Raw genomic sequence first — 12,053 nt, 5'->3', positions numbered from 1 at the left:
TGGATGATAGATGGCTAGTGCGTAGCTGGATGATGGAAGATGGATGGGACACCATTAAACCAGTTAGTTAACTTACCCCTAGAGCCCCCATCTCTATAGATGGGCGGGGGTTGCTCTGAATCCCTCATCACATCAAGGTTCCTTCTGGTCCTTTCTCAGAGGAAAACAGATACCCAGAAGCTGGGTCATGGGATCTCCCTAAGAAGGCAACATTTGATCAGAAACTCAAGGCGGGAGGTGATAAAGATGTGGGGGCAGCGTGGGGCGGAGAGCACAACCAGTGCAAAGGCCCCGAGGCAGGACTGAGTATATAAGAGGCACTCAGCTTGGCCGCTCACCTCTTCTTTCTGCACCTCTGGTCCCTAGGACTACAAGAAGTTCTGGGCAGGCCTCCAGGGTCTCACCATTTATTTCTACAATAGCAATCGGGACTTCCAGGTAAGGATGGGAATGGAGGCTCCAGAGCAGGCCTTCCCTTGACCCCAGAGACCAAGCAGACAATGTGGATGGTGTGGTCAAGGTGGCTGCTACATCATCCAGGGGGCCTGGAGGCCAAGGAACTGGTGCCCAGACCCCCTGCTTCTGTGCCCCCAGCACGTGGAGAAGCTCAACCTGGGAGCATTTGAGAAACTCAAAGATGAGATTCCCCGGGGAAGCTCACATGACCCTGGCACCCACTTCAGCCTGATCCTCCGGAATCAGGAGATCAAGTTCAAGGTAGGCCCCTTGGTGGAGGGGTGCGGAGGGGCGGTGCTGGCAGACGATGCTCAAATGCTCCTACCCTCCATTGTGCCAACCACGAAGGGGCAGGTAGTACAGGGCCCTGTGGGTCCTGGGTAAGACTTAGATCTTGACCCCAAAGGAGCTGGGTGCTATGGGAGGGTTTATTTTATTATCTTTTTTTTTGAGACCAAGTCTCGCCCTGTCACCCAGGCTGGAGTGCAATGGCAAGATCTTGGCTCACTGCAACCTCTGCCTCCCAGGTTCAAGTGATTCTCCTGCCTCAGCCTCCCGAGTAGCTGGGATTACAGGCACGCACAACCACTCCTGGCTAATTTTTTGAATCTTTAGTAGAGACGGGGTTTCACCATGTTGGCCATGCTGGTCTCGAACTCCTGACCTCAGTTGATCCACCCACCTTGGCTTCCCAAACTGCTGGAATTATAGGCGTGAGCCACCGCGCCCAGCCGAGGGTTTATTTTTTATTTTTTTGAGACAGTTTCGCTCTTATCGCCCAGGCTGGAGTGCAGTGGCACAATCTTGGCTCACTACAACCTCTGCCTCCCGGGTTTAAGTGATTCTCCTGCCTCAGCCTCCTGACTAGCTGGGATTATAGGCGTGTGCCACCACGTGACGCTAATTTTTGTATTTTTGGTAGAGACGGGGTTTCACCATGTTGGCCAGGCTGGTCTCGAACTCCTGACCTCAAGTGATCCGCCCACCTAGGCCTCCCAAAGTGCTGGGATTACAGGCGTGAGTCACGGTGGCTGGCCTATGGGAGGGTTTAGAGCATGAGAGGTCTGGCAACTGATCTATGTTTTTCTATTATTTTATTTTGAGACAGGGTCTTGCTTGTTGCCCAGGCTAGAGTACAGTAGTGAGATCATAGCTCACTGCAGCCTCGACCTCCCAGGCTCAAGCAATCCTCCTACCTCAGCCAAGCACATGCCACTATGCCTGGCTAATATTTTATTTTTTGTAGAGACGGGGGCTCGCTATGTTACCCAGTCTGGTCTTGAACCCCTAGGCTCAAGTGATCCTCCCGCCTCGACCTCCCAAAGTGCTGGGATTACAGGCGTGAGTGAGCCACTGCATCCAGCCTGATCTATGTTTTTCAAATGTTGATATAATAACATCAAAAATCATAGTATCAGCCAGGCATGGTGGCTCACGCCTGTAATCTGAGCACTTTGGGTTGCCAAGGCAGAAGGATAGCTTGAGCCCAGGAGTTCAAGACCAGCCTGGGCAACAAAGTGAGACCCTCATGTCTAAGAGAAAAAAAAAAAAAAAAACCTTGGAGAGGTGGTGCATGCCTGTAGTCCCAGCTACTCAGGAGGCTGAGGCAGGAGAATCACTTGAACCTGGGAGGTGGAGGTTGCAGTGAGCTGAGATCGCGCCACTGCACTCCAGCCTGGGCGACAGAAGAATGAGACTCCGTCTCAAAAAAAAAAGAAGAAGAAAAAGAAAAAAGAAAACAGTCCTTTGAAGCAGGGACTCTTCCCTAGTCCAGTTTCATTGATGAGTAGACTGAGGCTCACTGACATGGATTCTTTCCTTTCTTTTGTTCCTAGGTAGAGACCTTGGAGTGTCGGGAAATGTGGAAAGGCTTCATCTTAACGGTGGTGGAGGTAAGAGTAGTGGCTCTCTGCGCCCTCTCTCCCATTCTCCAGATCTCCTCAAAAAGCCTCCTTTTTCTTTCTTTTTTTTTTTTTTTTGAGACGGAGTCTCGCTCTGTCGCCCAGGCTGAAGTGCAGTGGCGCGATCTCCGCTCACTGCAAGCTCCGCCTCCCAGGTTCACACCATTCTCCTGCCTCAGCCTCCCGAGTAGCTGGGACTACAGGCACCCGCCACCATGCCCGGCTAATTTTTTTGTATTTTCAATAGAGACGGGGTTTCACCGTGTTAGCCAGGATGGTCTCTGTCTCCTGACCTCGTGATCCGCCCGCCTCAACCTCCCAAAGTGCTGGGATTACAGGCGTGAGCCACCGTGCCTGGCCAAAATTTTATTTTATTTTTTTGAGACTAAGTCTCACTCTGTTGCCTAGGCTGGAGTGCAATGGCGCGTTCTCAGCTCACTGCAACCTCTGCCTCCCCGGTTCAAGCAATTCTTGTGCCTCAGCCTCCCAAGTAGCTGGGATTACAGGCGTCCGCCACCACACCTGGCTAATTTTTGTATTTTTAGTATACATGGGGTTTCACCCTGTTGGCCAGGCTGGTCTCGAACTCCTGACCTTGAGTCATCCGCCCGCCTTGGCCACCCAAAGTGCTGGGATTACAGGCGTGAGCCACAGCGACCAGCCGTATTTCTTATTTTATTTTTTTGAGACAGGGTCTCTGTTGCCCAGGCTGGAGTGCAGTGGTGTGATCATAGCTCACTGCAGCCTCCAACTCCCAGGCTCAAGTAGTCCTCCTGCCTCAGCCTCCCAAGTAGCTGGGATACAGACACACACTACCACATCTGACTAATTTAAAAATTTTTTGTAGAGCAGGGTCTCACTATGTTGCCCGGGCTGGTCTCCAACTTCTGTGCTCAAGCGATCCACCCTCCTTCGCCTCCCAAAGTGATGGGATTATAGATGTGAGCCACCATGTCCAACCACAGAGTGCCAAATTTTTAAAAATTAGCTGACATCCGCCAGGAGCGGTGGCTCACGCCTGTAATCCCAGCACTTTGGGAGGCCAAGGCTGGCGGATCACGAGGTCAGGAAATCAAGACCATCCTGGCCAACACAGTGAAACCCTGTCTCTACTAAAAATACAAAAATTAGCTGGGTGTGGTGGCGGGAGCCTGTAATTCCAGCTACCCGGGAGGCTGAGGGAGGAGAATTGCTTGAACCCGGGAGTCGGAGCTTGCAGTGAGCCAAGATCGCCACTGCACTCCAGCTTGGTGACAGAACTAAACTCCGTCTCAAAAAAAAAAAAAAAAAAATTAGCTGACATCATTTATCAACCGGAAATTTTAGTCTACCTTCCTGATTTCCCTCTGATTTACCTGTTTCCTGCCTCACCCTGGCAGGCCATTGAGTTTGAGACCTGCCTGGCCCCTGCAGACTTTACTTTGAGACCCTAGATTCCAGCATCTACTCTTTTTTTTTTTTTTGGTGGGGTGGGGGAGTGGGGAACGGAGTCTCACTCTGTCACCCAGGCTGAAGTGCAATGGCGTGATCTCGGCTCACTGCAGCCTCCGCCTTTCCAGGTTCAAGTGATTCTCCTGCCCCAGCCTCCCGAGTAGCTGAGATTACAGGTGTCTGCCACCACGCCCGGCTAATTTTTTGTATTTTTAGTACAAATGGGGTTTTGCCATGTTGCCCAGGTTGGTCTCGAACTCCTAACCTCAGGTGATCTGCCCGCCTCGGCCTCCCAAAGTGCTGGAATTACAGGCGTGAGCCACCACACCTGGCCCCAGCATCTACTCTCATTCAACACTCCTCTGCAACCCCCTCGAAGCCCTCTTTGCCCCCTAAGGTGTCAGAGTTCATTGTTCTGAGCTCTGGCCTCAATTTGCCACTCTGTGACTTGGGCACAGCCGTCCATTCCCGGCCGGCCAGGTGCAGTCACTGTCCCTCGATCGCCCCTCAGCTCCGTGTCCCGACCGACTTGACTCTGCTTCCTGGGCACCTATACATGATGTCTGAAGTCTTGGCCAAAGAGGAGGCGCGCCGTGCACTGGAGACACCCTCGTGAGTGTCCCGCCTGTCCCGAGGGGCTGCAGGATGGGGACGGGAGGTGGGTGTGTGGCTGAGGGTGGGCGGTGAGTTGGGTCCCCTGGAGTTGGGTCTTGGATTTTGCATGAGGACTGCATTGGGGCTGGGGGTTGGGGGAGGGGGAGGGGAAGTTATGGCCCATGCTGGGAGGCAGGGCAGGATCTCCAGGAGCGGGTCTAGGGGCCTAGGGGACTGGAAGGGTCTTCAGAGGCGGGGCCTAGGCCTGAGGAGTGGGGACAGGGTCTGGGGGTGGTCAGTCTAGGTGTCTAGAAGGTGATGCTTCGTCTCCGGGGAGGAGTTATTTGTCGGAGAGGGTAGCCCGGACCCTAGAGGCGGGGCCTGGATGGGGGGCGGAGCATCGTCTTTGTGCGCGGTTCTTGGTGATTAGGGAGGCGGGCAGGGCCTCCAGGAAGGTCTAGGTGTTTGGAGGGCGGGACAGGATCTCCAGGGGAGGCTCTAGGTGCCTACAAGGCAGGGCTGGGTCTCCCTAGGGGTTGGAGCTGCATCTCTGGGGCCAGAATTAAGAGCCTGGCTGGCCGCGGTGGCTCGCGCCTGTCATCTCAGCGTTTTGGGAGGTCGAGGCGGGAGGATTGCTTTTATCCAGTTCGAGACCCAGCCTGGGCAACATAGCGAGACCCCATCTCTAAAGAAAAAAAAAACCCAAAAAACCCGGCCAGATGCAGTGGCTCACGCCTGTAATCCCAGCACCTTGGGAGGCCGAGGCGGCCGGATCACCTGAGGTAGGGAGTTCGAGACCAGCCTGACCAACATGGAGAAATCCCGTCTCTACTAAAAATACAAAAATTAGCCGGGCCTGGTGGCGCATGCCTGTAATCCCAGCTACTCAGGAGGCTGAGGAAGGAGAATCGCTTGAACCCGGGAGGCAGAGGTTGCGGTGAGCCGAGATCGCGCCATTGCACTCCAGCCTGGGCAACAAGAGCGAAATCCTGTCTCAAAAAAAAAACACCCACAAAAACTAGGAGCCTGGAAGGCCGGACTAGGTCTCCGTGGGAGGGGCCTGGGTCTGGAGAGCAGGGCAGGGTCTCCTGGGCCTAGGGGATGGGGATGGGGCTGGGTCTCAGAGGAGGCGGGGTTTACGTGCGGAAGAGCGGACTTGGTCTCCCGGGTCCCGAGTGGGTGACGCGGCCCGCCACAGATGCTTCCTGAAGGTGAGCCGGCTGGAGGCACAACTGCTCCTGGAGCGCTACCCCGAGTGCGGGAACCTGCTGCTGCGGCCCAGCGGGGACGGCGCTGACGGCGTGTCGGTCACCACGCGGCAGATGCACAATGGGTGCGCATGCGCGTCTCGGGAGCCGTGGGTGGGAGGAGGGTGGAAGGAGGGTGGGCGCCGGGGCGTGGTCAGAAGCAGGGGCGGAGCCCGACCCGCTAGTGGGTAGGCCAGAGGACGGAGCCAGAGCTGAGCTGGGCGGATTGGGGGAGGAGTCAGAGCTGGGCTGGGCGGGCTGGGGGAGGAGTCAGAGCTGGGCTGGGCGGGCTGGGGGACGGAGCCAGAGCTGAGCTGGGCGGATTGGGGGAGGAGTCAGAGCTGGGATGGGCGGGCTGGGGGAGGAGTCAGAGCTGGGCTGGGCGGGCTGGGGGAGGAGTCAGAGCTGGGCTGGGCGGGCTGGGGGAGGAGTCAGAGCTGGGCTGGGCGGGCTGGGGGAGGAGTCAGAGCTGGGCTGGGCGGGCTGGCGGGGGTGGAGTCAGAGCTGAGCAGCGTACACTGGTGGCGGAGTCAGAGCTACACTGGGCGTGTTGGGGCGGAGTCAGAGCTGGGCTGGGCGGGCTGGGGGCGGGTGGAGTCAATGCTAGGCAGGGGAGCATGGGGGCGGAGTCAGAGCTGGGCAGGGAGGGCTGGGGGCGGGATCAGAGCTCCGGGGGCCTGGGATCCTGAGGCTGGCGTTGGCCCAGGTATGGGGTTAATGCCTAGGGAAGAAGGTAGAGCCCAGGCCGACTCCTTTGCAGGAAGAGCCAGGTCTTGGGTTAGGAGCTGGGACTCCCTGTAGGTGGAGTCAGACTCCTGGGTTAGGGTCGGCTTCTCCGGAACGTCAGGTACGCAGGGCCCAGGTCTGGGCCACTGGAGGGGATGAAGTCAAATCCAGGGGTGGGAATGGGCTCTTTGGGCAGAGTCAGGATCTATGGGGAAAGTCATGGCCGTGATCCTTTTTGGAAGTTGAGTAGGGCTATGGAGGCGGAGCCACCCTGGGGGCGAAGTCAGAGCCTTATGCCAAATTCTCAAGCCCAGTCCAGGGTTGGGCAAGGCGGTGTAGAAGGTAGAGTCGGTGCCTGGGGGTGGAGCCATTACAGGGGGTGGGGCCTACCTGGGGCGGGGTCTTTAGGGCCTGGTTCTCCCTAAGCGCGGTGCCAGAATTAGGGGCTGACCTTTCCTAGGGTGTTGTCAGTCTGGCCTGGTCCCTCCCTGGAGGTGGTGCCAAGACTAGAGGTGGGGTCTTCTGTGGGGGTGGGTCGGTCGGGCCTGCTCCCCGCTGGGAGCAGTGCTGGGATCGGGCAGTCAGTTCTCCGGGAGGTCAGGGGGGCTTAGGTCCTTTATGGGGTGGAACCAGTCAGTGGCGGGGCCTTCTGTGGGAGCGGAGCCAGTATGGACCTGTTTCTATTGGGGGCGGAGCCTGGAGTTGGGGCGGGGCCTTCCCTGGGGGGCGGTGTGGGAGCCTGGGCTGAGCCAGCCACTCACTCGGTTTATCCTGGTGCAGGACGCACGTGGTCCGGCATTACAAGGTGAAGCGGGAGGGCCCCAAGTACGTCATCGATGTGGAAGAGCCGGTGAGCGTTGGGCCAGAGTCCCTAGAAGTGCCTTTGTGGGGTCCGCGTCCCTTCTCCAGCAGCCTGACCGCTCCCCGATCTGCCCCCAGTTCTCTTGCACCTCCCTGGACGCCGTGGTCAACTATTTCGTGTCGCACACCAAAAAGGCGCTGGTGCCATTCCTGTTAGACGAGGACTACGAGAAGGTGCTAGGTGGGTGCGCCTTCGGGGAGTTCGGGGGCCCAGTCCTCACCTCTCCCGCCCCCGCTCGGACGGACCGGGCCGCCCCTGGCCGCCGCGCTTCCTCCAGGCCGCCCTCTCTGTTCCAGGCTACGTGGAAGCCGATAAGGAGAATGGCGAGAATGTGTGGGTGGCGCCCTCCGCCCCGGGCCCAGGTGACGCCCCCTTCCCGCGGGCCGAGGTGGGAGGGATCGAGGACCCCGCATTCAGCCACGCCCCCTCAGTCACTTTGGTGGCTGCACCTCTTGTATCTGATGTTGTTCCCAAAGTTGCAGGGATAGAAATGACTCAGACCCTGCCGTCAGGGTGTGTGTGGGGGGGAAGGGGCAGGGGTCCCAGCTTGGGACAGAGCTAAACACAGACACTCTCATCCTGTAGAGTTGAATTTGGGGTGGAGGAAACACCTGGGCTCGGGGGAGGTGCCTAGAGTTCCGGAGAAGATGGGGGCAGAGCAGGGAAAGCTTCCCAGAAGAGTGGGTCTTTGCAGATGGTCCCAAAGGATCTTCTTAGGTAGAAATGGGCATTGAGGGGTCAGAGGGTACACCCGGAGAAGCAGTAGCCCCCCAGGGACCGGGAATCCGGGTGGGTGTTGGGAAAGAGGTGGAAATCGTCCTGTTTATGGAGTGGGAAGAGGAGGCAGAGAACACAGTAGAAAGGAATGTAGCGTGGGTTGTCTGGTCTTCCCTGGGCTGGGTGTATGCAAGGACCCCCAAGTGCCACATCCACACACACATCACACATGCATGATCCATGAACTGTGGCCACCTGCCTAGCCAGAAGGTGACACACACTTGTGTGGGCACAACAGATCCACACATGCATAAATACATGTGTCCCCTAATTCCAGTCACATATATATGCTATGTAGCACAGATACACCTGTCTCATGCCACAATCACATGTGTACACATAAATGCAGACGCGTCCATGCACAGGCACAAAATCGGACACATGTAGATACATGGGCAAAACGCACTCACGTAGACAAGGACTAAAGCAGCTACCTCAGCAGGCGTGCAGTCACACACGTATACACACAACAGGCGTGTGTGTACAAACCTTGCACTTTGATTTAACTTATCCAGATTCAGTTAGTGTACATGTGTATGCCACACAAAGACAGACCTTTTTTTTTTTTTTTTTTTTTGAGACGGAGTCTCGCTCTGTCACCCAGGCTGGAGTGCAGTGGTGCAATCTCGGCTCACTGCAACCTCTCCCTCCCAGGTTCAAGCGATTCTCCTGCTTCAGCCCCGAGTAGCTGCGATTACAGGAGCCTACCACCACGCCAAGCTAATTTTTGTATTTTTAGTAGAGACAGGGTTTCACCATATTGGCCAGGCTGGTCTTGAACCCCTGACCTCAGGTGATCCGCCCACCCCAGCCTCACAAAGTGCTGGGATTACAAGCGTGAGCCACCGCACCCGGCCCAGACACAGACTTATACATGGGCACACACACAGACACACAGGGACACATGCCTGTCTCCAGGCATGCACACAGACCCCCCCCCCCCCACCTGCCAGGTGTCCCTGTATGACGTGGGTCTTGACAGTGACCACCTTTCCCCATCAGGTCCTGCACCCTGCACAGGTGGCCCCAAGCCGCTGTCACCTGCGTCTGTGCCTGTGTCCAGCCAGGACAAGCTGCCCATGTTACCCCCACTGCCCCCACTACCGAACCAGGAAGAGAACTACGTGACCCCCATTGGAGATGCCCCAGCTGTTGACTATGAGAACCAAGACGGTGAGTGGGGAACAGAGCTGCTGAGAGCTGGGGGCTGGGGAAGCAGGTTAACAGCTGATGTGACATGTTACACTTTTGTTCACGCAGTGGCTTCCTCTAGTCGGCCAGTCATCCTGAAGCCAAAGAAGTTGCCAAAGCCTCCTGCCAAGCTTCCAAAGCCACCCGTTGGACCCAAGCCAGGTTGGGGTCCCCCCCAAATCCCACCCTCACCTGATGGCAGGCCAGCCTCAGCCCTCATCTGTCTTTTTTTTTTTTTTTGAGACGGAGTCTCACTCTGTCGCCCAGGCTGGAGTGCAGTGGCGCAATCTTGGCTCACTGCAAGCTCCGCCTCCTGGGTTCACGCCATTCTCCTGCCTCAGCCTCCCCGGTAGCTGGGACTGCAGGCGCCCGCCACCACGCCCGGCTAATTTTTTTTTTGTATTTTTAATAGAGACGGGGTTTCACCATGTTAGCCAGGATGGTCTCGATCTCCTGACCTCGTGAACCACCCACCTCGGCCTCCCAAAGTGCTGGGATTACAGGCGTGAGCCACCGCGCCTGGTTCATCTGTCTTTATTGTTGTTGTTTTTTGTTTTGAGATGGAGTCTCACTCTGTTGCCCAGGCAGTGGCGCGAACTCGGCTCACTGTAACCTCTGTCTGCCGGGTTCAAGTGATTCTCCTGCCTCAGCCTCCCAAGTAGCTGGGATTACAGGCACCTGCCACCACGTCCATCTAATTTTTGTATTTTTAGTAGAGAAGGGGTTTCACCATGTTGCCCAGGCTGGTCTCGAACTCCTGACCTCAAGTGATCCACCCACCTCAGCCTCCCAAAATGCTGGGATTACCGGCGTAAGCCACCACACCTGGCCTCATCTGTCTTCTCTTCCAGAGCCCAAAGTCTTTAATGGTGGCTTGGCCAGGAAGCTGCCAGTCAGTTCAGCCCAGCCTCTCTTCCCCACAGCCGGTAAGGGGTCTGCGGGGTCAGTGCGGGGTGGGCTTCCCAGGTGTGTGACCGTGCAGTCACACAAGGCCCCACACTCCGAAGCACCCTGCCTTTCAAGGTTCTGCTGTCTCTGTCTTCAAATTCTTAATGCCTTCGAGCACACTATCATGTCACATGGGGCCCTGCAAATCTGTAGCTGGTCCTGGGTGGCTGTCAGGGTGCTGGGCATGGACTGGGGATCCCTGAGCCAGCCGCAGCTCCCGGTCCTGAACCCCCAGGGCTGGCAGACATGACGGCAGAGCTACAGAAGAAGCTGGAGAAGAGGCGGGCACTGGAGCACTGATTCGGACACACCAGGGACCAGTGGGCCAGTCCCAGGGCATGGCCCAGCGGTCAGATTCTTTTTCCCAGGATTAAAACTCTGACCCCAGGACCCATGTGTCTGGCTTGGCTTGGGGGATTAGGGGACGAGGGGTCCGTCAGATGTCTGCCTACGGATGGCCCCATTTACTCCCAGTGACCCTCAGCTCAGTGAAATCTACCACCATATCCTGGGAGAAAAGCCCATTTTACAGCTGGGAAGGCTGACGTCCCAGTGCCACACCCAGGCCCAAAGAACCAGCACCGCGGCCTGGCCTGGCCAGTGTCTGACCTTTATTAAGAGGTGAGGTGGGGAGAGGGCCCGCCAGGGTGCCCACTCCCTCTTGGTGACCCCCCCATCTGGAGTTCAGGCTCCAAGCAGCAAGTGACAGAGGAAGGTGCCTGGCTCCAGCAGCCTGGGCCTGGCGGCAGCTCCCCCAAAAACACCCCAGCTGGGTGGGTGCCTGGGGGCCTAGGTGAGGCTGGTGTTGGAGCTGCTGGTAGCACTGCCTCGCTTTTGCAGGCAGCGCACAGCACTGGGGACCTGCAGGCCTGTCGTCACCTGGAAGCTGCCACACCATACCTGAGGGACAGCGGGGGGAGGCGGGAGGGGCTCAGCTTCGAACCCCAGCGCCCAGCACCACCCTTTCCTCCCCCGGGCCGCGGAGGGCAGCTCACCGTGAAAGCAGGCAGCAGCGGCTGTGTGAACCTGGTCTTGAAAGTGTGCAGCACTTGTTTGGTGCGGGCATTGTAGAAGGACAGGAGGCCTGGGGTGGGGGGGTGGAGAGTGACAGTGGGACCGGTCAGAAGTGGGATGGGGGCAGACGGAGGGGACTCAGGCAGGGGCAGCCAGAGACGGCAGCTGGGGCTTGGGGTCACCTTGGTGGAAGTCACAGTGCACACCCAGGCAGTCGGGCACGGGGGCGTCCAGCACCTTGACCTTGTTGGCGTGCTTGGCCGTGAAGCTGACCTGCAGCCAATTGTTGACGTGCAGGCACCAGGAGGCGGCCGTCTTGCCCAGTTGCTCGAAGCGGCCCAGGCTGCGGTAGGCCACGCCCACGCCGAACGCCTTGCTGTCCGGCTCGTAGCGCACCTCCCAGTAATGCTCCCCGCCGTCGATCAGCGTGTCCCCTGTGGCCCACGGCAGGTGGGGTAGGCAAGGCAACTGGATAGAACTGGGCCACAGACGCCCTTCCACAAAGGGCCAGCCCCCAAGGTGCTCCTTACACCACAGCTGCTCCCTCCAGATACTCCCCAGGTTCCTAGCTGTACCCCCCAGATACTCCTCGGGTTCCCAGCTATTCCCCCCAGATACCCCTTGAACCCCAGCTATTCCCTTCAGATAGGCCTCAAGTTCCCAGCTATTCCCTCCAGATACTCCTTGGGCCCCAGCTATTCCCTCCAGATACTCCTTGGGCCGCAGCTATTCCCTCCAGACACTCCTTGGGCCCCAGCTATTCCCTCCAGATACTCCTCGGGCCCCAGCTATTCCCTTCAGATACTCCACTGTCCCTGCTATTCCCTCCAGATATCCTCAGGCCCCAGTTATTCCCCCCAGATACTCCTTGGGATCCCAGGTATTACCCCCAGATATTCCTGAGAG

At 57.6% G+C, this 12,053-nt stretch overlaps 3 protein-coding genes across 12 annotated transcripts in view; 1 reads left to right on the top strand and 2 right to left on the bottom strand.

Annotated features, from left to right (window-relative positions):
- MPND (MPN domain containing) overlaps positions 1-173 on the bottom strand; it is a 25,911-nt gene extending 25,738 nt beyond the window's left edge. Inside the window, exon 1 of one of the 4 annotated variants that reach the window (XM_054539387.2) lies at positions 77-173. In XM_054539387.2, coding sequence (XP_054395362.2) covers positions 77-128 — 52 coding nt within the window. In that variant the 5' untranslated portion in view covers positions 129-173. The remainder of the gene's footprint in view (positions 1-76) is intronic. The other 3 variants (XM_054539383.2, XM_054539385.2, XM_054539382.2) reach the window with 3 other exon arrangements.
- Positions 1-10,901, top strand: part of STAP2 (signal transducing adaptor family member 2) — a 15,024-nt gene extending 4,123 nt beyond the window's left edge. Inside the window, exons 2-13 of one of the 4 annotated variants that reach the window (XM_024237062.3) lie at positions 367-438; positions 595-717; positions 2,292-2,348; positions 4,300-4,400; positions 5,581-5,715; positions 7,136-7,205; positions 7,295-7,397; positions 7,514-7,579; positions 8,997-9,167; positions 9,255-9,347; positions 9,899-10,111; positions 10,369-10,901. In XM_024237062.3, coding sequence (XP_024092830.2) covers positions 367-438; positions 595-717; positions 2,292-2,348; positions 4,300-4,400; positions 5,581-5,715; positions 7,136-7,205; positions 7,295-7,397; positions 7,514-7,579; positions 8,997-9,167; positions 9,255-9,347; positions 9,899-10,111; positions 10,369-10,433 — 1,269 coding nt within the window. In that variant the 3' untranslated portion in view covers positions 10,434-10,901. Of the gene's footprint in view, positions 1-366; positions 439-594; positions 718-2,291; positions 2,349-4,299; positions 4,401-5,580; positions 5,716-7,135; positions 7,206-7,294; positions 7,398-7,513; positions 7,580-8,996; positions 9,168-9,254; positions 9,348-9,898 lie in introns of all 4 variants that reach the window. The other 3 variants (XM_024237063.3, XM_054539381.2, XM_054539379.2) reach the window with 3 other exon arrangements.
- FSD1 (fibronectin type III and SPRY domain containing 1) overlaps positions 10,723-12,053 on the bottom strand; it is an 18,721-nt gene continuing 17,390 nt past the window's right edge. The window contains exons 11-13 of one of the 4 annotated variants that reach the window (XM_009252611.3): positions 11,330-11,581; positions 11,129-11,217; positions 10,723-11,033 (exon numbers count right to left, since the gene is read on the bottom strand). In XM_009252611.3, the coding sequence (XP_009250886.2) occupies positions 10,923-11,033; positions 11,129-11,217; positions 11,330-11,581 (452 nt within the window). In that variant the 3' untranslated portion in view covers positions 10,723-10,922. Of the gene's footprint in view, positions 11,034-11,128; positions 11,218-11,329; positions 11,642-12,053 lie in introns of all 4 variants that reach the window. The other 3 variants (XM_054539390.1, XM_054539388.2, XM_054539389.1) reach the window with 3 other exon arrangements.

This window comes from Pongo abelii, chromosome 20 (genome assembly GCF_028885655.2).
Source record: "Pongo abelii isolate AG06213 chromosome 20, NHGRI_mPonAbe1-v2.0_pri, whole genome shotgun sequence".
NCBI lineage: Eukaryota > Metazoa > Chordata > Mammalia > Primates > Hominidae > Pongo > Pongo abelii.
Note: the sequence above shows the minus strand (reverse complement) of the source record. Positions and strands in the feature narration are given on the sequence as shown.